Source organism: Aspergillus tubingensis (assembly GCF_013340325.1).
Source record: "Aspergillus tubingensis WU-2223L DNA, scaffold_8, whole genome shotgun sequence".
In the NCBI taxonomy this organism is placed as follows: Eukaryota; Fungi; Ascomycota; class Eurotiomycetes; order Eurotiales; family Aspergillaceae; genus Aspergillus; species Aspergillus tubingensis.
The window spans coordinates 4,013,752-4,037,308 of NW_023336282.1; the positions used below are offsets into that span (position 1 = coordinate 4,013,752).

At 49.9% G+C, this 23,557-nt stretch overlaps 9 protein-coding genes and 1 non-coding gene across 10 annotated transcripts; 4 read left to right on the plus strand and 6 right to left on the minus strand.

Annotated features, from left to right (window-relative positions):
* Positions 1 to 1,157: 1,157 nt before the first annotated feature.
* AtWU_07616 (uncharacterized protein) lies at positions 1,158 to 2,650 on the plus strand (the record flags this gene model as incomplete). Its single annotated transcript, XM_035502725.1, has 2 exons — positions 1,158 to 1,261; positions 1,330 to 2,650. 2 exons carry the CDS (start codon positions 1,158 to 1,160, stop codon positions 2,648 to 2,650), a joined length of 1,425 nt encoding a protein of 474 aa, XP_035358618.1.
* Positions 2,651 to 3,010: 360 nt separating this feature from the next.
* On the plus strand, positions 3,011 to 4,159 carry AtWU_07617 (ribonuclease P subunit p20 family protein; the record flags this gene model as incomplete). Its single annotated transcript, XM_035502726.1, has 2 exons — positions 3,011 to 3,741; positions 3,892 to 4,159. 2 exons carry the CDS (start codon positions 3,011 to 3,013, stop codon positions 4,157 to 4,159), a joined length of 999 nt encoding a protein of 332 aa, XP_035358619.1.
* Positions 4,160 to 4,201: 42 nt separating this feature from the next.
* AtWU_07618 (fungal specific transcription factor domain-containing protein) lies at positions 4,202 to 6,442 on the minus strand (the record flags this gene model as incomplete). Its single annotated transcript, XM_035502727.1, has 6 exons — positions 4,202 to 4,460; positions 4,514 to 5,181; positions 5,282 to 5,880; positions 6,064 to 6,182; positions 6,249 to 6,313; positions 6,368 to 6,442. 6 exons carry the CDS (start codon positions 6,440 to 6,442, stop codon positions 4,202 to 4,204), a joined length of 1,785 nt encoding a protein of 594 aa, XP_035358620.1.
* A 638-nt stretch (positions 6,443 to 7,080) lies between these two features.
* On the minus strand, positions 7,081 to 9,372 carry AtWU_07619 (putative cytoplasm to vacuole targeting Vps64; the record flags this gene model as incomplete). Its single annotated transcript, XM_035502728.1, has 2 exons — positions 7,081 to 8,199; positions 8,251 to 9,372. The coding sequence occupies 2 exons, from the start codon at positions 9,370 to 9,372 to the stop codon at positions 7,081 to 7,083; spliced, it is 2,241 nt and encodes a 746-aa protein (XP_035358621.1).
* An 898-nt stretch (positions 9,373 to 10,270) lies between these two features.
* Positions 10,271 to 10,877, plus strand: AtWU_07620 (MGR2/ROMO1 family protein; the record flags this gene model as incomplete). Its single annotated transcript, XM_035502729.1, has 5 exons — positions 10,271 to 10,325; positions 10,410 to 10,436; positions 10,492 to 10,521; positions 10,574 to 10,664; positions 10,754 to 10,877. 5 exons carry the CDS (start codon positions 10,271 to 10,273, stop codon positions 10,875 to 10,877), a joined length of 327 nt encoding a protein of 108 aa, XP_035358622.1.
* A 583-nt stretch (positions 10,878 to 11,460) lies between these two features.
* On the minus strand, positions 11,461 to 12,367 carry AtWU_07621 (YoaK family protein; the record flags this gene model as incomplete). Its single annotated transcript, XM_035502730.1, has 2 exons — positions 11,461 to 12,062; positions 12,145 to 12,367. The coding sequence occupies 2 exons, from the start codon at positions 12,365 to 12,367 to the stop codon at positions 11,461 to 11,463; spliced, it is 825 nt and encodes a 274-aa protein (XP_035358623.1).
* Positions 12,368 to 13,150: 783 nt separating this feature from the next.
* Positions 13,151 to 13,222, minus strand: AtWU_t196. The gene has a single exon. It is a non-coding gene; the product is annotated as a tRNA-Gln (tRNA).
* Positions 13,223 to 13,611: 389 nt separating this feature from the next.
* Positions 13,612 to 15,669, minus strand: AtWU_07622 (GMC family oxidoreductase; the record flags this gene model as incomplete). Its single annotated transcript, XM_035502731.1, has 6 exons — positions 13,612 to 13,844; positions 13,898 to 14,501; positions 14,558 to 15,091; positions 15,167 to 15,383; positions 15,438 to 15,557; positions 15,638 to 15,669. The coding sequence occupies 6 exons, from the start codon at positions 15,667 to 15,669 to the stop codon at positions 13,612 to 13,614; spliced, it is 1,740 nt and encodes a 579-aa protein (XP_035358624.1).
* Positions 15,670 to 16,208: 539 nt separating this feature from the next.
* AtWU_07623 (quinate permease) lies at positions 16,209 to 17,989 on the minus strand (the record flags this gene model as incomplete). The annotated part of the gene is made up of 5 exons (XM_035502732.1): positions 16,209 to 16,412; positions 16,485 to 16,912; positions 16,971 to 17,367; positions 17,425 to 17,840; positions 17,893 to 17,989. The coding sequence occupies 5 exons, from the start codon at positions 17,987 to 17,989 to the stop codon at positions 16,209 to 16,211; spliced, it is 1,542 nt and encodes a 513-aa protein (XP_035358625.1).
* A 1,721-nt stretch (positions 17,990 to 19,710) lies between these two features.
* Positions 19,711 to 21,048, plus strand: AtWU_07624 (uncharacterized protein; the record flags this gene model as incomplete). The annotated part of the gene is made up of 1 exon (XM_035502733.1): positions 19,711 to 21,048. The coding sequence occupies one exon, from the start codon at positions 19,711 to 19,713 to the stop codon at positions 21,046 to 21,048; it is 1,338 nt and encodes a 445-aa protein (XP_035358626.1).
* Positions 21,049 to 23,557: the final 2,509 nt, after the last annotated feature.

A 23,557-nucleotide genomic window follows, 5' to 3' on the forward strand; every position in this document is an offset into this window, starting at 1 on the left:
TTTCTCCAAGTTCAGACCGCATTCCAAAAGTTTGAAAAAGAGACTTCATATGGCTATTCAAGAGTTTCTTATAAAATGCTTTGATTATACTACCTTTACCTAAAAGTAAAATCCCAACAACAGCCTTGTGGTGCAAACCATGCCTCTCAGCTGCATTTGCCTTCCAGCAGGAATCACGCAGCCTTCAGGGGAGGATGTCTATCAATTACTCTTCCAATATATATTCAAAAGAAATACCGAAGCTCATAGTTACTGTCAAAGCCCCTGTCAACTATCTGCTCTTGTATTGTGTATTGAAGAAGAGTGGTTAATGCTATCACCACCATCGGGGATATTTAGTGTGCAGAATCCCCACCACCGCAACCCCTCTTTTATTTCTCCCAACCCAAACCAAGAGAATCAAATCCCACCAGAACAAAACGCATGACTGACAGTAAGTGGAGAAAATTCCCCTTTCAAACCACCCCACCAAACTAAACAAAATTCTCCGTTAGCAGCAACAACAACAGCAACAATGACATGCCTATTCTCCCGCCAGTAACCAAGTGGGGATGAACAAGTTCCTACCCGGTGCCTACTAGTTTTAGCATCACTCACGCCCAAATCTGCCCAATAACAACCCACCATCAACAACCGCCAACACATCAAGCTTGTACCATCTTCTCCACCCAAACCACCAGATGAAACATGGCACCTGGAATGGACTGCATTGGGTTTCAAGCACCTCCAGCTTGATGTGTTGTCATGTCATTGGCCCAGTGGAAATCATCATGGGGTGGACAGCTCATAGGGTATGAGTTGATGTCTTACTCACTGACTGAATAATGCATTGCTGGAGGGGGAGGTAAGAAGAGGAGTGCAGGGCAGGGTAGGTATATCCTGCGTGTTCCCTCCCCCTGCTGCTGCATCTTTAGAATCTGTAGTGAATTTCTCCGTTACTTTGGTCCGGTCGTGTTAGCAACTATCGTGCTGATGCTTGACCGTTTGACTTGACTCTCAACTTCGACATTCTGGAGGTCATCTTTCAATACTATTTCTCGGCTGAAGAAGAAGAAGACGACGAACAAGAAGAAGAAGATTTGAGCGTTAGTGTTAGTATTAGTTGGGATAAGTCTACTACTTCTACTACCACCACTACTGCAAGTACGGCTACAGACATGGTCGCCGGCGGCAACACCAGCAACATGTCTGCTAGATATACTCCCAACGTGAAGCCCGAGTTCGATGACGATCTCGAGGAGTATGAGCAGCCCGAGCTATCGTGAGTACCACCCTCCTCCACCACCTATCACAACCACCTACTAACCATACGTCATCTACACCGCACAGCCCCTACGAAACCCGCATCGTAGTCGTCCTCCTCGGCCCCAGCGAACGCAAATTCTCCATCCCAGAATACTACCTCAAGCAATCCCCCGTCTTCGCCGACATCCTAAGCACCTACCCGAACTTCATCACCCGAACAACCCCCTGCATCGCCCTCCCAGACATCGACGACGACATCACCCACACGATCGTCCACTACCTACACACGGGCACGTACCAAACCCTCCGCCACAGCGGCGACTGGACCAAAACCGAGTACCGACGCAGCGTGCTCGCCTACGCCGCGGCATCCAAGTACGAGCTGAGCGGCCTACTAACTCTATCCAAGAAATACATGCAAAAGCTCGACAAAGACCTCTCCATCTTCGACGTCCTCAGCGTGGCCAGAAAAGCCATCACCAAGGTCCCAGACTGGGACCAGTGGTTCTTCAGCGTGTATATACGGAGCCGTCTCGCCGCGGCGTTCGATGAAGATGAAGATCTCTTCGAGAGCCCACGATTCCAGTACCTTCTTGGTGCGGAACCCGGGTTCGTGACGTGCTTGGTGCAGGCCATGGTGGCTATCTACGAGGCGAAGTTGTCGGAGCTGAAGCAGTATCCTAGGATAAATGGGTACCACCATCATGATGACCAGGACGAGAATCACAGGGGAGAGCAAGATCATGAGATCAGTAATGGTGGATATATGGAACCCACGCCCACCAGCCCCGGACGAAACTACAACAAAGCGGTGATCTTCATCGAAGAGACCATGTCAGACAGACAACCGTCAGAGGGCGGCGTCCCCTCGGATGCAGGATACCCGGACTCAATCCAAGACGAGCACCCCCTCACCACCACAAGAGAACACATGGAAGCTTTCCCCGAGCTAACAGACGACGTATACGTACCCGAAGCGCAACAACAGGAGGAGCGCTACGCCCCGACTGAAGAGACGATCGTCGAGGAGCCCAGCCCCGAGCCTGAGACGAAGTCGCACGCGCTAGAGAAAGACATTGTCACTGAACGGTGGGGCGCATGGCGCAACTGGGCGAACAAGGATAGGGACTGGTACAGGAACGACATGCATGATGGAGCGACGCCGGAGAAGCCTACTGCTGTTCCTGAGCAGCAGCCGCCGCCGCCGATCGAAGATCCCGTTCCGGAGTACCCTGAGATGCAGCGGTCAGTGACGGAGGAGACTGCTGCGACTGAGAATGTTCCTCCGGCTGAGAATGTCAATGTTAATGGGAAGAAGCTGGGGAAGAAGAGCCGTAAGAAGAAGATGCGGGCGCTGTTTTCCTCTGCTGAGGAGCCGAAAGCTGAGTTGCAGGCTGCGTACTGATCGGTAGTTGGGGTGGCGTAGGAGCGGGGATATGGTAAGACTGTACAAAAGCTATGGCGTTTGGGATTCGGTTTAGTAGAATTTTGTCAATGATGATACTCTCTTAATGTGGCATACGAGAATGAATGATGACGATTGGAATACAATGGGAATTTCCCAAAGAGGGAATGTCAGCGATAAGCCCGATAAGAACCACGACTTGACCGCGCTAACCTCATTCGGAATAGCACCTCATTTTCCCAATTCCATCACTTTACTTTATCGCTGCTTCGCTCCTCTTCGTTCCTTCATCTCTGTATACAACTACCCACGCGTGCTTTATTACCAGCAATCTCGAATATACCTCTTATTACCGCCAATATGACGCCTGCCCCACTAACCAAAACCCTCGAATTCGAGAAAAAGAACCAGAAGATGCCAAAACTCCCCAAACGTAAGCTTCCTCCGCCTCTTTCTCGCGACAACCCCACTAACCTGCTACGCAATGCAGATGTGAAAGTCCAAAAGCGCCCCATCCCGCATCCCTCCACACCCTCCCCGTATTCGGGCTCCTCATCTCCCAAAACCATCTACGTTTCATCCAGCTCCCCCACAATGGGCGTCGTCAAGCGCGTCCAGAAGTACCTTCGGGCGGCGGAGAACCGCGCCATGGCAAAATTGCTCAGCGGAAACAACAAAGGAAAGAAGGGCGACCGCAGGAATCAAATCGCACAATTGGCGCAGAGTAACGAAGCGCTGAAGAAAGAGGAGGTGTTTGTGAAGGCTACGGGACGGGCAATGGAGAGGGCCTTGAAGGCGGGGAAGTGGTTTGAGGCGAGGGGAGAGGAGTATACTGTGAGCGTGAAGACGGGGAGTGTTCTTGTGGTCGACGATGTGGTGGAGGATAAAGAAGAGAGGAAGAAGGCGGTAGAGGAGAGTGAGAGGTTGAAAAAGGAGGTTGAGGAAGCGAAGCTGAAGGATGGGAATGGTGATTTATCCAAGTCAGCGATGCGAAAGAGAAAGAGAGCCGTTGCGCGGTTGGAGGGCGAGGAAGAGCTGCCCGAGACTAGGACGAGGTGGGTAAATATGGTGGAGGTGGCGGTTTCGTTGAAGTGAGATTTCCGTGAGATGGTATGGAAAGGAAATGAAATGGACGACACGAACCCAGGCGGCTCGCTACTGAATATACCAGCCAGGCGGATAAATCCCTCCTCTTGCGGGCGCCATGGCCAAGCATTCATGCAGATGCTGATGCAACTCAGCCGGCAAGCCCAGTTCGGCTTCAGTCGCTTTCCGGCCCCTCGAACAGCCGCAATGGATCTAGACCTTGTGCCGATTGTGCGCTTTCCCGGTGTCACGACGACGGCAGCCGGCCTGCCTTGGAAGATTCTCCCGGTCACGCAGCGTCTACCCAGCATCCACATGCATCGGGCGCTCAGCAGCAACACACAAGCATGGTCGGCCATTGATCTCATCGAAGTATGGGTATTCTTCACGTACAACGGCACGGCAATCCCTCTAGCGGTCTAGTGTTACTGAAAATCAAATTGCTGTTCACATCTGAAGCAACACTTAGTTCATATGTTGTGATCCTGCTCGCGCCTTGTTAATAGCACTACTAGCAAGGCGTCCTAATTCTATCACGAAGTTTTCGAAGAGCTTGATGTGATAAGCCGATAATCTCGGAATTTCTGGCGGTACGCGTGATCTGATATGAGCTGGCACTGACATGAACAGTTCCAAGTCGTCAACGATGCCACCGTGCGTTGGATTAAAAAGAATGTTAGAAAATAGATGACAGATAGCTGTCAGGAAATAGGGAAGAGTAAACCTGTATAACATGTAAATGATAAAGACAATGAACTTTCCACAACCGATGCTTACCTCAAGTTGGTCTTATTGAAATCAAGACGGTCATCTAGGAACTTCTGCAGCATCGATCGACTGGCTTCAACGCTGATAGCGAGACTCGATCCCGCTTCAGATGTATCGTGATTCTGGACCCAGGCAGAGCATCTTCCACTTGCTTGATGTATCATACTCATGCAGTACAGGTAGTGTAACTGAAATATTGTATTTGGAGTGTCCATGGCGTTTGTTTCCCGATCAATGAGGCGTGGCCGAAAGTTGGTGGGAACAGACATTCTCCAAACTTCCAAGGCGCTGTCGAGATCGCGAATAGCGCCCAATAACTGGGCATCTGTCTGGCGCAAAGCTTTCAAGGAGTATAATCGATGATACACCTCAGATTGAAGCATGGCAAGACGTATGCCTGCGAGAAATTCTGGCGCAGTGTGGTGGATATCAGGGAGTGTGAGGTCGCACTGACTCTCATCCAGGCATGGAGGATGACCCGCGCGTAGACTAAACTCCTTATCCATGATATAACATATCCAAAATAATTCTCGGACATGAAGGCTCCTCCTGAACTGGTCGTCGTCGATGTAGACTGGGGCAAGGTGACCATCTAGATGGAAGACGAAGCGTATCGCAGATGTGAGTAACATCTCGAGTATCAGGATATTCCCTGTGACTACCAAGGAGCAAAGACTCTGGTTTTGCATGATCTTTAGCACCTGCCTGCCTTGCTCACTTCTCACCCTAACACTCCCTTTCATCTTCCGTAGAACAGTGCGAGGTTGTCAAACTTACTATCATTAGAACGGCCTGCAGGCCATCTATGGTAACAGACTCGTGCAGCATCCGGGGGACCAAGTCGTGGGCGGTCTGAAGATGGTCCTCTGTATGCACTATTCTATGCCCATGTTGCTGGTCTGCGGCATGTACGCAGGTTGCCGTAAACGCATGAATGCAGGCTCTAGCGCTGTCAGCACCAGGCGATGAGACGCTCGTTTCGTTATGGTAGGCGGCAGCGACAGTTGATTCAAGGAGCACTCGGTCTACAAAAGGGAACATTCTGGAAAGGATTGAACTCTGCCACTCGTCGTGCAGCTGACACAGAATCCCCTTGTCCGGAAGCGGTACTGCATGCGCGATCCCATTGGGCGTTGACGGGTCGAGGATAGATGGCCTCGGTGATGTATACTCGAGATTCACGTCTTCGCCGGTGCGTTCCTTTATCCACTGGCGGCCAGTAGCGGAGAAGAATGGCAGGCCATTGAAAGTGCATAAATTCCCGAGAGCATGTCCTCCGACATGGAGATTGTTCTGGGGCCCGACAGTAAGAGTAAAGGTCAAGTCCGGTCCACTTTGTCTTAATGGCGGGCCCGATTGGTGATTCAGATCTACACCTATCCACAGAATGATCAGTGTCTCCCTCGAACAAATGCGAAGCCTCAAACAAACTAATATGATGGTTGAAAGGGCATAGTATGTTTGTTTACCTTGTGAAGCAAGCGGTATTTCGGTGGAACTAATCCGTTGGGAGCTTAGACGAGTTAGTATATATACAGAACTACATTGAGAAACAGTACCTTGGAGAGTCATGGGATCTAGAGCGTTCCTGGATACGTTCCTGGTTGCGTTTGAAAGTACAAGGAAGATCATGGTGATGGCACCAATTGCAGCGTGGCGTTGCTGCATCACACTGAATCTAGATTGGGTTAGTATCGGGGTGGACAAACAACGTAAGGCATTGTGAATAGGTAGTAATCTGTACCTTCCTCTTGTAGCAGGCATCACAAGCACGACAAATTCGCTGCCGACGCTTGGGCCGAGGTTTCGCTATACTAGACGGTCTTGACTGCATGCTTGGACGGGAACAACAGCAAGCTGTACTTGGTTGTAGCTACTAGAAACCCGTCGGATGGCAGCGGCGATCAATGTATGGGGCGCATCACGTGAGGTCGCCATCGCGAAGATACTACTACGAGGTTCAAACAATCCAGCTATGAAACTATATAAAAAGCATACGCATTTATTTAATGAGAATCGTCCGGGTATAGGTCGTCAAAGAAAACAAGAAAAGCATGAGATGGTCATTCATCGCTCGGCTGGAAAAAGGAGTATGCTATGATAGACTAATACACAAAGGCGGGTGAGCCTTTTACACGACCTGCTTCTGCCCGTGAGAAAGAGACATCGACATAGAAAGAAATCCCACTGCTGCCAGGAATTCGTTACTGGAACAACAGGGTGCCCACGAGGAGTGATATCTAGGAACAAACAAGAAAAGTGAGGGAGGGTCATGCAAGTTATGCAAAAAGGATAACTGCACATAATAGGGGGGCAAGAAGAGGGAATAAACGGAAATAACGGGTAAAAAGAACAATCGACCCATAGACCCAGCGCACAATCCCTGCTGAGCATCGGAGCAGAATACAAGATGGGACAAACTATGAAATAGAACCAGCGGAGAATCAGAAAGAAAAGGTATGAAGGAAGGATCGAAGGTTAGTAACTTGAAGAACAAGACGAGCTTTTCAAGGTGTTATCGAATGCACAATTTATGTCATGCGCCAGCAGAAGGCATGATGTGCTAGCCAAAATGATCATTTGTCCATCTTCTGCCAGCTGTTCAGGTAAGCCATCAGCCCAACGCCGAGGAGCACCACTCCAAGCATAGAAGCAAAAGGACTGGATTGCTCTAAGACGTCGTGGCGGTGTGATTGTGTCGCAAACGTCGTGTTTGCGTTGTCCACCGCTTTTGTACCTGACGGCGTCGCAGTGAGCTGTGGTTGCTCAGCGCACACGCTGCCCTTCTCTTCGGCGGACTCTTGTGGCTCAGATGGAGAACCAGCAGGAGCAGGAGCATCTGTCTGGGCACCAGACACTACTTTGCCCTGAGCACGCTCTGCGCGCTCTTGCCGCAGAGTTTCAATCATCTCCGCCAGCGACTTCCGCGCCTCAACAGTCTCATTCTCCGCGACTTCTGCCCGGTCTTTGAACATTGTGACTTGCTTCTTCATCTCCTCCATCTCCAGTATCATTGACTCGAGACGACGTTGTAAAACATCTGTTTGACTTTCTGCCAAGGACTCCTTTTCAGAAGCGGGTGCATCAGAATCGATCGAGGCTTCGGCATCCGGCAGCGTAGTCTTTGGCTCTTCCATTTCAGTCAAGTTCTTAGTGCTGTCTTCGGATTCAGCATCTGCGGTGAGGCCTGGAGCAGGCTGAATGGATTTCATCTCCAAGCTCCGGGCCTTCTCCTCGGCAGATTCACGAGCATTTCGTTCCTGAATCAGCAACGCTTCTAGCTCCTTAACACGAGCACCCTGGCTATCGAGCTCCCTTTTGGCGGAGGACAGCGCCTCAATGAGAGACAAGATCTGGCTATTTTCACGCGTAACGGGCGAGTTCGGGCCAAGCTTGGACTTTTCTGTCTCGGATCGCTTCAACGGCGATAGGGCGTCTGTGCCGTTCCGTGGCAAAGCATCGGGCTTTTCGGGCAAGGGTTGCTGCGGTGGAGGAGCTGGAGGGTCCGAAAAGCGAGAGAAGGAATCTACGCGAGGCATCTTTGGCCGCCCATTAACTGGACGAGGTGCATTATTATCCGCTGGTGAAGGCTTCGGTTTCTCCTTCTCCGCATATCCGGGTTTCATTATAGTAGTCAAGAACTCGTCCGTTTGCCGGAGCTCTTGTGACTGTTGTTTAGCCTGTTTCATTTCACTCTGAAATCGTGTTAGAGCAAGCTCGCTGCGAATGTGACCTTGATGACATACCGTAAGTCGCTTGACAACTTGTTCTATAGATATAGGGGAATTCCAATAGTTCATCTGACGTTGTTGTTGTATTGCGTTGAATTGACTGCTGGCTGCACTCTGAGCACTACGGTTGCTCATGGTGCTTCCCGATCGTCCTCTGAGATGTGACATCGGTTGACTAAGGGGAGACGGGAGCAGTCCATTTCCAGAAGCAGGATCCAAGTCGCCTAGTGTGAGGTCCAAGATATTCGGAATGCTGCTGTATATACCGGCATGTTCAACCTTGGCGGAAACCTTATGATGAACAACCGTTTTCTGATCCTCGCTGACGATATCAATTCCGAGTTCCAAGGTATCGTTCTCGCGAAGCTCATGGGGTTCTGATTCGCGATTCTCCGGAGACAACCGCTGCCCATTGACGAAAGTACCGTTTGACGACTTGACATCCCTGATCCAAATCTTTCCGCTCTTGTCTGCCCAGATCTCGGCGTGCTGTCGAGACAGCACCTTGGAATCGAAGTAACCGTTCACCGGGGTTGGCACAGTCTTGGCGTTTGTCTGACGGCCTATGCGTAGTAGGTCCGGATAGAAGGGTACGTTGATCTGCTTCTTGTCGAAGGTACCGTTGATGGGTAAGAGTGTGAGAATGGCGGGAGGATCGCCTGCTGGTGCGCTCGCGGCGCGTACGCCATTTTGTTGTGATGCTTGAAGCATGTGTTGAGATGGAACAATGGAAGACGGCTGGTGAATCGCGGTCATAGTAGAAGAGGCTCCTGGGCCCGAAGAAAAGGCTGGCATAGCCTGGGAGCGGGCGCTGCTCAGCCCAGCCACCGGCTCTGACTTAGAAGTTGTCCAGTTATTTCTTGAGGATTTCTTCTTTGCTGACCATGTAGCGTGTTCGACGTTGTTCACGTGTCCCGCATTAGGGGGTTGCGGCGTGACTATAGCGGTTGAGGTTGATGAAGTAGATGCTAGGGAAGAGGAGGAATTCGATCTCTGAACAGTCCTTCGCGGCAAAAATGTTCGTGAAACTTCTTCCGCGTCCATTGAAGACAGAGCACCTTGTCCTCCGTTACCAGAGTCGAACCATCCCAAGTGAGGGCCCGATTGCACACTAGGTGGTGATGCCACAGCAGTCATGGAGAAGGATAGCGTATGATGAGTGTGATGGAAAGGAGCTCTATCTCATAGGCGCTCGTCCGCTCAACGGAAAAAGAGGATCGTCAACGTATGCAAGGAGAAGCGTTCGGATGCTAACCGCCCGTGAGTGCCCGTCGCGACGGACCTCGAAGGCAAAAATGTTTGTAGCGACGGTAGGCGCGCGGAAATATCGTGAATACAGTCCGTTCGGCTGGTGAGAGGTCACGTTAGCAATTGTCCGGACGACCCTCATATAAACATCGAGTCCGTTTCCGCATCGACGCAACAGCGCCTGCCATCGTCGAGTGCCATGCGAGACCCAACAGCTAGCAAGTCAAACTTACCACGGCAGGATGAGTATGAACAGTTGAGTCTAAAAAGGGATCTGATGGTGAGGCAAGAAGGCGCTTCAGTCCTGACCAAGGAGGCGTGGAGGTCTTGGCCCGAACCGAGGAGTGAACGGACCAAGCGACCGGGCAGCGACGAAGACGGAGGCACGAGACGGAACTACCGCCTTGCACAGGCTCCTAAGCCGCCGAAAAAGTAAGTCGAGGCACTGGATCAGACGATTCAGGAGCAGACTTCATGGGGAGAGCCACCAACTTGCGGCGGGAGAGAAGAGCCGATCAGCTCACGGCTTCCTTCGTCCCCCTACGCCTGAGGCCAAAAATCACGTGTGAACACACGTGTGCTTAGGTAACACCGCACGGACCTTTGGTTCTCAATACGGCAGGCGGTGTCACGTGCTTCTGGGCCTCGGGTTTCGATGCGCCCACCGTTGGAGCTTTGCTGCCGACTCTAGAAGACTGAAGCCGGAGGAATCGACCGTCTGAGGGAAACTGGTCTTGTGCTGTCAAATTCTTTGCGCTCGCTGTATATTTATTAACTATCATTCAACATGCCCGTCGTTGCTGGTCCCCCTCAAGGGCATGGTCCCTCTACCTTTGAGAAGAGTTAGTTAACCGGATCCCATGCCATTCACCAGCTAAATGAGTTTCGCTCAATCTGCCGTACTGATTTACTGACTTAATTTACAGTGAAGATGGGTGCCATGATGGGATCCAGTAGGTTGAACAAGTTTGCATGCTAGTTATTACGGTACTAATCCTTTTCCAACAGCTGTTGGAGGTATCATGGGTTTCATCATCGGTTCGTCTATGCAAACGCAACCCCTCCTTTGAATCCGACTAATATGAAGCAGGAACTGTCACCATCTTCCAGTACGGAGCTGGACCTAACGGTGTTATGCGTACCCTGGGTAAATACATGCTTGGTTCTGGTGCTACTTTTGGGTATGTTCTGCGCAATTCCTTGCGATTCTACGTCTATTCATCGCTTCTGTATGTTCGACTGCTTGATACTAACCATACTCTCTTGATAGTCTCTTCATGTCCATCGGCAGCGTTATTCGTACCGAAGGCCCTCACAACGACGCCTGGCTCCGCGCTCGCGGACCCCCGATGATGCTCCCCCGTCAGAGCCCTCTGCGCCCTATGCGCGACTAAATAATTGATGAGAAGATGGAATTATACCAATTGAGGGATGTGGGCTTTGTGAGGTGGAGGAAGACTGTACGATAGCGTATCCTGAAACATGGAACAAGGAATGACATGTTCATCGCCGAGACGCAAGACAGAGCAGAGCAGCAGTGGCAGTATCATGTACATATCGAAGGGCAACTCACCCTGTCCGCTAGTCACCTGATGCTTCGCAATGTATCGAGCGTCCTGGACCGGTTGTGTTAATCATAATGGAAGTCATGAATGATGCATACATAGCAAGTGCTGGTATATTCCTCACTATATTGATCATCAACTTAACTTGGCTGTTTCTATCTGTGAAGTATGATGCTACTAACGATTACATTCGCACCCACCCTACTCAGAAAATAAGCATGAAAAAAGAAATCTATACCTTCTATTTTTCCAAAACCATGTCTACCCACCCTTCTATACAACAACGCCCCCGAACAAAATACTATACAATCGCACTCCCTCCCTACATACACACACACACCACATACATACCTCACTAACCATCATACCCAAGCGATCACACCACTCCCCCAACCCACCCCCGTCCAACAACCTAGTTCCTAACAGGCATCCAAACCAACCACCCCAACCCAATAAGGAACTTAATCCCCGCCGCCAACCAAAAAGTCGACGCCATCCCGCCAGCACTCCTATTCAACCAACCGCCCACAATAGCTCCAATCAACAGGGCCACCACACCCGCAATTCTCCTATTCCTCTTAACATTCTGCACAGCCAGGATGTTCTTATCCGACGCAATATCAAAATACACGCTCGTGATAACCACACTCGGGATCTCATTAAATCCCAACGAGCGCGTACTATTAATAGACCCGGAGGACTGGAACGCCAGCAAGCCAATGGGAATCAGCTCGAGGAGCTTGCCGCCATGGTGGTGGCCAGAGATGACGTCGGCTTCGGATTCCGCGATAAGTCCAGACTGGATCAGGGAGACGGCAATCACGATGAGAATCACTTGCACCATGAAGGAAGCGAAGAGGGTTCCGCGACGCGCGGGACCAAGGTGTCGTCCGACGAAACTGAATATGAATGAGCCGGTCACGAAGCTGGCGATTGACACGATGGATTTTAGCCAGCTGTCGCTGTCGTCTTTGGGGAGGGAGGCGGCGCCGAGGCCGAGGACGACGGTGTTTCCTGTTATTAATTTTCAATATTAGTATTATGGTAATGGGTTATGGGATTTGGGTGGTGGGATAAAGGGGAAGGGGAGATGTACCGGTTTGCATAGCTAAGAAGCATGACCACGCATTGAATGCGGAGCTGTCGCAAAGCCCCGTGACGAAGCACAGAATGATACAGATGATGTCGGCATAGTTGCTATCGACTGTCTCTCTTAATCGGCGCACTTTCGTCTGCTGGGATTGAGGGGACTTGGTGTCTGTGGAGGATTCCACGACCGGGAGAGCCGGTGATTTCGCGGGGTGGAAGGGCTCTGACATTCCTGAGCCGTAGTATAGATAGTTATAAGGTGATGAGATATGTACAAGGATAAAGTTAAGATGATATATGCATGCAGCAAAGCAAGCAATGATAATACCACCGACTATATCGGATTAAGACATGCAGAAAAGATAGATTGAAAGACAAAGTTACGAAACGCCATCACAGATGGAAAGAACTGAAGAGTCTAGCCACCCCCTCTTCAGCACCCTAAACCCTAAGAAGAGGGGGGAGAATATCTCCATAAATAGATAGGAAACTTTACTGCAAATGAAAGAAGGCAAACCAGAGCAGCCCCCTTATTACGAAAATCTCCGAGCGGAATTAGAAAAAGAAACTGGGAACATATCGATCTGGCTGGATATCCTGTACATCGCAGCGTTTTTTTTATTCTTTCTTCACGCGCCATTTTCTGCTGGGAGCACGCAAGCACGCTATCAGCCTTACTGCGACAGCCCTAAGGGAGGACGGACAAATGGCAATGGCGCATTGTAGTGGGTTGGCTGGTAGGACGGGTTATCGGCATCGTAAGGAGTGGGTAGCGTTGAAGTTGAATTGGCGGTTGGGCCCACAAGGCTGACCGGGAGGTGGTTGTTATTGGGTGTTTAGGGGGTTGTCGGGTGGGTGATATCATTGTTAATCGGGTAGCTGAGGCCGAGGTGGGAGGGAATTGGAGCAAGAAGAGGATAATATGACAAGGTTTGTTTAGGTAAGGATAATAGAAACACTTGGTGGGAGAAACAAAAATTCATGGCTCGGACCATGATGCCAAGGATACAAAAAGGTCGTGCCCGGGATCGAACCGGGATTGCTGGAATCAGAATCCAGAGTGATAACCATTACACTACACAACCTTGTTGTTGAAAGAACGAGATAGGTTGAACCTATAGATCGTGCAAATATGAAACCCCATACGTCCGATGCTTCCTGTTCGACTTTGAAGGCATTAAGTTGATCAGCGCATACACCTACTGCGAGATGGCTAGCTTGAGAAGAGTGAAATTATAACCATATCGGTGCTCCAGTCTCTCATTGCGAATTTATCGTCTGATCTATTTTTTGACAAAGATAGTGGGGACGAAACTATGGAACTAAGTAATTGAAGTCTTTAACATCGGAGAAAGGCGTCGTAGCTCATGACACATATATAACGTAAATATCCAAGCAAATCTACAGCTTTACTAGAACCAGACGGTTGCCGGTCCCCAAAGCCGCACCGTTGGCACCAATACGAAAAGAAACCTCAAAGCTTCGCCACATTGAGGGCCTGGGATGCCCACGTTTCTTTGATGAGGTCCGCACATTTCTCGCCAATTCCATAAGCAGGCATCTGAGTATGCCCTCCGTTCAGAGTTGGCATGACACTACAATCTGCCACTCGGAGTCCGGTCACGCCACGAACACGCAACTTGTTATCGAGAACAGCATTGGTATCGCCATCTGGGCCCATTGCGCAGGTACCCCCAGCGTGGTAGCCTAGTATAGTCAATCAGTATGAGTGGTGCCAACAGACAGAAGAGAGGGCATACAAGTTGTCGCATGTTCTTTCACATAAGGTATCCACTGTTCTCTCTTCGTGTAAGTGTGGTGGGTCAGATTAGGAGGCCAAGAGCCTTTCACGATGCCCTTCGTCCCAGCGCCCTTGGTAATGATCTCATTTGCAAATCTACATGCTTCAGTTAACACAAGCAGATCTAGTGGGTCTGCGAGGTAATTGCAGTCCACTACAGGTTTCTCCAAGGGGTCCTTAGATTTCAGCGTCACACTACCGCGAGACCTAGGCGAGAACAATTCGGCGATGATTGAGAATGCGTACTTGTGATCAATAGGAAATTGATCGTACTGCTTAGGACCGCCGTAACATTCCGTAGTGAAGAGCTCAACATTCGGCTGATTGGGTGTCAAACCCATGGGATCACGGCCTGGCTGTCGTGGCGCATTCTTCCACAGTGGCTCATTCTTAAGACGTTCATCTAGACGTGCGAAGGCAAAGGAGCCAAAAGGGAAGGTTGACAGAAATCCCTCTTTTTTCTCCTTCCAAAGCGCGTAGGTTTTGTCAAAACTATCGCCGTGGTAGACGTGATGGTCGGTCGTCAGACCAGGCTTTTCTGTCTCATAGAACATGAAAACAATCTGGACAGTTCTGATTAGATGCAATTTTATAGATGAATCTGCCATAGAGCACCTACCAAATGATCCATGAGGTTTTTCCCGACGCCCGGCAGGTTGACCAAACATTCAATGTTGTGTTTCTGCAACTCTTCCTTCGGACCTAGCCCAGACCTCATTAGAATTGTAGGGCTGCAATAAGATCCACTGCTGATAATTATCTCCCTCTTGGCATGTAGTGTCCGTCGCCCATTTGCTGTTACCACCGAGACACCGTCCGCTTTGGGCCCACTTGGGGTCTTCTTGAAGAGTATTTTGTCCACAGTGGTCTCTGTCATTATTGTAACATTGTTGCGATGGTACCCATTTGTGACGAAGTCTCCACTGGTAGTGCGGATGCCGTTGTACACTGACCGTGGTACATGACCACACCCATGAGATGTCTCACCAGTTGTGAACATGTCAGGATCCAATGGAAGGCCCTGCGAAACGAAAGAGTCCATGATGCGTTCGGAAATGGGCGCGAGATCATGTGGTTCGACGTGAAGGGGGCCCGAGTTTCCATGATGCTGATCGGACGCCTTAAACCAGGGTTTGGTATGAAACGTTTCGGCCTGGAAGAAAGATATTAGATTTATGTGTCTCAATCCCCCCTCCGGCTTTTAGTGAATGGATATGACAGTAGTTACCTTCTGCATGTACTTGAAGAATTCCTTGCCACTCCACCCATCCAGACCCCAGTCATCGTAATCTTGCTTGCTTCCGCGTATGCAAAGGGTCCCATTGCAACCACTGCAACCTCCTAGAAATTTTCCTCTGCTGAGCTTAACTTGCCGATTATTGACGTTTGGCATGGGCGGAGTGACAATGTTCCAGTCTGTCGAAGAGTCGAGCAGATTACCCCAGCTAGTTAAGTTAGAAGGTTGAACCAAATTCGAGGAGTGTAACGCGCGTACGAACCCGCCAACCATATGAACATTCTCCAGATCTTTATTATGCTGTCCAGCTTCGATGATAAGAATCCTTATGTGCGGATTCTCAGCCAGGCGACCGGCAACCACGCATCCTGAGGTGCCACCCCTGAGAGTAGAAGCGAGCAGTTAGCTATAGCGAAGACAAAGATGAGACCAAAAGCACACTCTATATTAAGCGAAACTAACCCGCAGATAATATAGTCAAAAGAATTCTCCATGTTGCGCGCCGCAGTCGATCAGCCAACAGGTGGCTCGAATAATGGTAGCCAAACTGTAAGAAAGCTCCTCAGTGCAGAAAAAGCCATACGGACACGTTCGGATTTATAGAATACGAACTGTGTCAGAAGCTCATTCCTCGGCTATACTTCGCAAAAACCTGACATTCAGCTGCAAGGACAGGCGCCATTGTGGAATGGCATTCCGCTTTGACAGCACCTACCATCTAGCTTGGAACCTCCTCTGCCAATTGAGATACGCAGCCTGACCGATATCTGGCACCATGCCAAAGCTTACCCCACTTGAAGTCGACTGTGGCGGAGCATATTGATTAACTCGACCCACTAAGGAGGAGTGGAAGGAGAATTACGAGCAATTTGGCTTGCGGGGTAATTTGATAGCCCGAACCTTAGTGTGAGGAATAACGGAAATATGCGGTCTCTTGGCTGTCAACGGATATAACCTTAGTTGGTTCCCAACGATTCAAACTCATTTTTGAGTAGATACAGAGAGGCGGGCAAATTCCGCTCATCTTCCGACTCTAATCAGCGTCCCTTTGGTCGTGCGGGGTTGTGCCTCCCCGATCCCCTGTATACAGCTCATTGGTCTCCTCCAGCCCCTTACCAGCAGTTTCGGGCAGGAAACACCATGTAAATAGGAGACCAAGCAAGGACATCCCAGTGAAAAACCAAAAAGTACCTTTGGGGGTTAGAGAGTCGTGGTCGAGCAGCATCAATGTGGTTGCCTAAGTAGAAAAGGGAACTCAGTCAATATCATCCGGCAGTTGATCTGCGCCAAGGATATACATGGAACCAACCTTGGAAATGCCGATCCGGTTGGCATAGTGCCACAGTGTAACGAGAGTGACCCCTGCGATCCGAACCCCCAGTGGGAAGGACTCGGCCGTGATCAAATACTGGATTGAATTCCAACCCAGGGCCCATCCAATGCCGATGAAATAAATCATCACAATTGCGCCGATAGCAGCATGCCTTACTGCTGGATCATCTTGCGACTGACCAGATAGGGAGCTAAATATAGTGAGAAATATCGAATCATAGGTCAGTGCAATAACTTGAAGCACGAGGCCGATATATAATGTCTTCCTCCTGCCCAGATAGTCGATCAAGAAGATTGCCGAAATTAGCGCGAATACAAACTTGACAGCACCAAAGACCGCCGTCGTGAAGAGCTTTTGCGATTGGCCTTGAATACCGAAGAGTCCGAATAACTCGGGGGCATATGCTAGGGTTGGCAAATTAGCCCCAGTGTGCGTACTTCTGATTCCAGGGCTGAGACTTACTAGTCACCGAGTTGGGGCCGGACCACTCGCCCAAGCACTGCAGGATGAACACGAAGGCGATCCGTTTCAAGTGGGATTTTGTCCCAAAAAGCTCTTTCAGCACCCCAATAAGACCTGATCGTGATGCCACCTCGCGCTCAAGTTTGAGCTGAATCTTGACATTTGAAATTTCGACATGTATTCCCGGATCCAGTGGTGACACGTTCCATAGTCGTGCAAGAGACTGGAGTGCTGCCAGAGGACGGTCTTTTCGACACAAAAAACGAGGGCTCTCCTCACAGAGCAGAGAAGCGATCAGCAGCAGACCTGCCCACATAATCTGAACACTTTGCGGGATGACCCACTGTTTCGCACTCGAGTCGGGGATGTGAATGGATGCTCCCCATATTGAGAAGTACTGTTGAGGTCAGTAAGCTGAGTCACGCATTTCCTTTTAGATTATCACTATGCTCACCCCAATCATAATTCCCAGATATTCTGACATGCCATATAAGCCTACAAGCATTCCGCGAATTTCTCTGGGTGCCACCTCCCCAAGGTAGATCGGGGCCATTACACCAAACTGTCCAATACCAAGACCCATTATGAATCGACCGGCATATACCTGCCCAAGGTCACGGGACGTGATAAACACTATAGAACCAATGATCCACATCAAGCAACATTGACGGAAGGTCCAAAGGATTCCGATGCGCTCGCTGCACAGAAATGCGACTATAGCCCCCGGTAAGCTGCCTATGTGGACCATAGAGGTGATGTTCGACAAGCGATTGGCTTTTTGGGATGCACTGAGATAGTCGGCCTCTAGTTGGAACTGGTCAACGAACGATTGTTCTGCCACAGTGCTGGCGATAAGCCCAGAATCAAGCCCTATAAGGTGTCAGTTCGCCAGGATGCAAGGAAAGGGAGGGGGACAACGGACCCCGGGCAGCGCCCGATAAGCCAAAGCAGATTGCAGCACATATGAGCTTTAGGGTGAGCTTCCTAAACAGAGTAAGATGCTGCTTTAGGCCTTGCATCCTGGCAAAAGAAAGCAGAGACTGGGAGTTGGCGTAGAGAGGGACATTGGGATGGTGTGGAGGGATGCTTGAGTCAGAAGGGAAGGAATCATTTTTCTTATCAGGCGACAGAAAATCTTCTCATCTCCCCTCAAAGGCGGGACTAAAGAGCCACGATTTCTCCTACAAACCAGCACAGAGAATGAGGGCCCTAAGGGGGTGAATAGCGCGTGCAGTGGATCCGGTACCGCAAAGCGAGTGGGATGTGCTTCAGCCTTACCCGCTCTCTAACAGCCAACCATCCCCACCCACTCCCACTGTTCTTCATGCTGACCTGGCTTTTCCATTTCCCAATGCAACCGGATGGTGTGCCGGGGTCTGCGCAAGCTTTTCAAGTACCCTGCAGGCTGTCTTCTCCGCCAATCGCTAAGGATGTATTGTCCATTCAGTTTCAGTGAACTGGCCGGGTCGGAGCCAGACGAGTCCCCGGATGTCTCTCCCGTGAACCGTTATTCTTTCAGGGGCCGCACTTCGGAATTTGACGGACACTACCATAATCTTGGGCAAAACCCTGCAATGACTTCAGTTGCATCACGCTCATAACCAGGGCACTGCTGCTATTCAGGACCTGACTTTAGGTAACTCGTGTGGCAGTATTCTCTACAGCAAATCGCCCACATCAGTCTCAATGTTTACCTGCGCCGTTCCTCCTCCCAGCTACCAGAAGCCTTAACCGCGTCCGCTTCTTGCAAAAATTCGTTTGGAGCGATATTTGCCCCACGAGATAGTACTCACAACAATCCTGGCAGGCAACAACATCATACACCACGTGTCCATGATGGCTTCTTCCCTGCAGCACCCTGATTACTTCCGGAGACGAGTCAAAAGAAACCGCATATTAGGACGAATCGACTAGTCGTGAGTGATCTATCTGCTTCCACACCACTCTGGAAAACTCTACAGGTCGCATCACTCATTTCTCTTCCTTTCGGCCCCATCACACATACTTTTAGACATGAGATATGGGAGTTATGATACCACACCATTACCGAAGATGATCTTCCATTTTGCCAAGATAACCGACCGGACCCCTTCAAACTCTCGCGATCGGAATACTAGGTCGGTGGGGAATAATCGTGGGCTTTCCGAGGCTCTCTGGCATACTACAACCAGCGTTGCTTACCCCGCGCCACAAACATGATCATCGCAAATTTTCATGACTCGAGTGTCTGCCATTGCGTGTGGTCTGAGCACTTCTCGGAAGCGCATGCATTGATTACGACTTGATCTACGTATGGCAGCTCGGGTTACACAATTATAGACCGCCAGAGGGAGAATTGGTGGATGAGAATAAGCACTAACAGCATATGGTCCACTGCACTGTTATCGGTTTCTTACGTTTGCTATCAATTATGGAAAGCGGTGACATCAGGCGTTTGCTTGAAGAGAATACTCAAAGCACTATCAGGGCCATGCTTCTACCTGCAGAAGCCCTCTAGCCTGAATTCTGTGCTACTCGACCGAGGTCAGCAGCAACGTTCCGCATACCTGAAGCCGGCAGATAATAGGAAGGTGGTTGATATGCTATTGCTTTTTCGATGGCATTCAATGTGCGTTATAGTCCTACGACACGATTTCTGTGAAGTCACACAGAACCGTGTCATCTTGCTATGATGACAAAACCCGCCCCCTCCCATCCTCGAATCCCAATGCATGGACTACGACAACACTTTATGTGACAAATGCGACAGGACTTTCGCACCCTGGAGACACAAGCTATTCCAAACAGACGTTCTCCGAGAAATAGGCCGATTCATCGACAAGCACAGAGGAGGTGTCCCCAAGAGCTTTTCGCGCCCCAACGAGGCTCCTTCAATGCCTGGCTACGATTGCTTTTCCAAGATGGAGGCTCTGCCATCATTCGATTCCCGTGTCCGGATGCTTCCATGTTCCCCGAGGAAAAGGTTCAGCGCGAAGTGGCAGTGATGCAGTTTTTGGAGTATTTTACCAGTCTACCCATCCCTCATATCCTTCATCATGGAATGACAGAGGAGAGCCCAAAGGGTTTAGGACCCTTTATCATCATGGAGCATATTAGCAACGAAGGCGACGTCATTGATGCCCTCAATGTACCGGGCCGATCACGCGACGAGAGACCGATGCTAAACCCGAACGTCTCGGAAGAGAGACTTGAATGGGTTTATGGTCAGATGGCAGATATCATGTTACAGGTATCGAGGCATTCTTTTGCCGAGATTGGATGCATCGGTAAAGCTAATGAGGATGATGAATTCGATGATACCTGGGTAGTCAAGCATCGGCTGCTTACCTTTAACATGAACGAGCTCGTTCAGTTGGGTGGAGTGTCACCAGACTTACTTCCCCAAAGCACGTTCAAAACAACCTCATCGTACTACCAAGCACTAGCTGAGATGCACATGATCCACCTGGCTTCCCAACGAAACAACGCGATCGATTCCGCGGAAGATTGTCGAACGAAGTACATCGCACGATGTCTGTTTCGCAAGATCACTCGCGAAAATCAGCTGTGCAATGACGACGCTGGCCCTTTTAAATTGTTCTGTGACGACCTCCGACCTGGCAACATTCTATCAAGTGCCCAGCATCAGATGACCGGCGTGGTGGACTGGGAGTTCACCTACGCAGCCCCTACAGGGTTTGCTCATAGGCCTCCGTTCTGGTTGTTACTCGAGCTGCCAGAAATCTGGAAACAGGGTTTAGATGATTGGATAGCAAGATATGAGAAGGTGCTGCCGGTGTTTCTGAGAGCCCTCAAGGACAGAGAGCAAGCAGCCATTGATCGAGGATTCATAAATGAGAACGATAGACTGTCAGGACATATGCTCAGAAGCTGGGAAAGCGGTGACTTCTGGCTGAACTACGCCGCGAGAAAGAGCTGGGCGTTCGATATGATATACTGGGCGAAGATCGATCGGAGGTTCTTTGGGGATGGTAACTTGAGCGATCGGGTCAAGCTCTTGACTCCTGATGAGAGGGCGGAAATGGAAGGGTTCGTGCAGATGAAGTTGAAGGCGGGGGAGGGTGGTCTACCTGATTGAGGCAAGAGCTCTTATCACACGATTTAGCACTATTCGGGACCAAGGAGTACCATGAAACAGTTGAATGGTCTGGCCATGAGAAGCTACCTACCGCCATTTTTAAGAAATGAAGTCGGGTTGTGGAGTCAGAAATATACGCCAGGGAACAGAAACGACGTGATTCTAGCAAACCCAAGTCAGCATCATGCAATCAATCTGAGAAAGTAATACTGAAAACGTTTGTGGTAATCTTTCCCCTTTCTTTCGCGCAGGCTCTGCTTCCATTATGTCAAAAAATGTGCGATTCTTACTACACGAACCACCCCTTAACCTGTTACTCAAGTCTAAGCAGCAACCTCCCTCCCACACTAGATCGAATACCACTACTATAGTGCGAGGATTACGTCTCTTACTCTTGGCCCTTTTCTACACAATGAGCCAGAATCCATGGGCGATCAAACCAAGGCCGATAACGGCGCCATGACAAGTTTATATCGAGTTCGGAGATCTCCTAAGCTATTACTTTCGTTGAAGCCCCTAGGTCGTTTTCAAAGACACTAGTTTCGTGATTAATAGCCAGTAATATGACTTCCGCCGGTCCTAGGGGGCCATAACAGGTTTTGGGTGTGTGGCGCCTTCTTTCAGGTACCGCCTTATAGCGCGGTTGGCGCCTATATTGAGTAGCTAGGCTGACTATAGGCTGAGCGGCTGAAAGCTATTCATTTATTCCTACTATTTCTGATTAGCTGTATCAACCCTACAGGGATAGGGACTGTTTTGGCCACCTGAAGAATGGCTTGACCTTGGAGATTGGACGAGGAGTTGAGGACTAATGACATTTGCGAATAGATTAAGGCCTCTCTACCTGTAGGCCACATTCACCTGACGGTTTCTCCTCGGATATTGTCCAGCGGCAATGGAAACCAAGAGCCATGGTAATGATCGTGTAGCTCCACTGTGCTAACAGTGGACTGGCTGCATCTGCGATCTGGGCGGACATGGCCGTCTGAGCGGTATAGTTCTGTTGAGGTTAGTGCGAAGTATAGCATGCCAGAATGCTTGCCACGTGCATACAGGAGATTCTTCTCAGGACTACTGCTAGAGAGTCCTCTCGAAAATTTTGCTTTGCCCTCTTCCTGCTTCTGCTAGTCCGATCTCTGGAAGCGCAGAATTCATTTCACTGACCATGACTCAAGCCTGTTACGTAGCATCTCAGCTTCTTTATGTTCAGACAAAAGATTTTTCTCTGAGCTAATAGTTGAAGCGTCTACTTTTACGTATGCCTTCCACACAATCCCATTCCACAAGTCGATGCCCAGCATCAGCTAACGGCGGAAAAGCTCTTCCAACCCGCCAAGGACATGCCAAGAGCGCATTCCTACGCACAACATGATCCACACCTCGCTTACTTCTTGGCTGTAGGTCACGAGTGAGTCATGCGTTATCAATCTCTGGAGGTTAGAGGAAAACATGAATATTCCCATGTGGGGATTAACCCATGGCAGAGATTTAGGCAGCCATTTAGTAAGTTCCGCCGGGGGAGGTATTTTCTGGAGTAGCAGCAGAGGTTATTAGCGCCCCCGGCCTAGGTGGAATCCAAATTTGGCATGGTTCGAGGGAACTCTTAGATGGATTTGGTGCCGGGGATTTCACGCAGTGTGTGTGTCTTGATCTGGTATTGTGCGATACGAAATCAGATAAGATACGGCGAATAAGGTTTAGTGGCACCCGCCAAGTATATTTCGGGCTTGACTAGGCTTGTTTTGGAACCTTTCCCTTACCGGGCCCCCCTCGTTAAAAACAGGCTGGAAGGGTTCGGGATTTTGGTGCGGCTGGTGCGGTTTTGCTCTTGCGGAAAAATGGCCGGGTTTTTTCCGATGGAGAGGGGAGGGGAGGAGCTGGCCCATATTCACCCCTAGCTTATGTGGTGGTGATGATGATCATGTCCTCTCGTGGGATTCTTGCAATCTTCTTGCATGGATGACATGCATTACCGAGATTGAAGGCCTACTTACCTTCCTTGGTCTCTTTTTTCATGCCCTCAAATCCAGCTTGAATTCTTATCCATCTTATCTTCCATCATCAGTGCCATGTCCGTGGGTCTCGATGTTATCACGGCCCGCTTGTCACCGTCACTAGGAACCATAACAAGATCATTGCGCTGGAAATCGGGTCCTTTCGGGCCCCGCGGTAAAACAGCAGACCACCAGCAGTCGCGGAACAGTGGGGGCTAGAAGGCGTCATGGTGCAATGAGGAGCCAGGAAACAAATTAGGGGAGGAGTGTCTAAGTGGAGCAGGGACGCCAGACCCTTACACCAGCATTAGGAGACTACTACAACATAGTATATGAAATCATCGTGAGCTCGATTAAATGATCTAGATGTATGTAAATGTGGCAAAAACCAACGGTTTTAGCAGACAAACTTTTGGGGATGATTCTTCTGATGGAACCACACTGACACAAGCTGCGAGAATTATCTGATCCGAAGTGGAACGGGGTGTCGCCAGCTTGCCAAGAGGACAAGACTG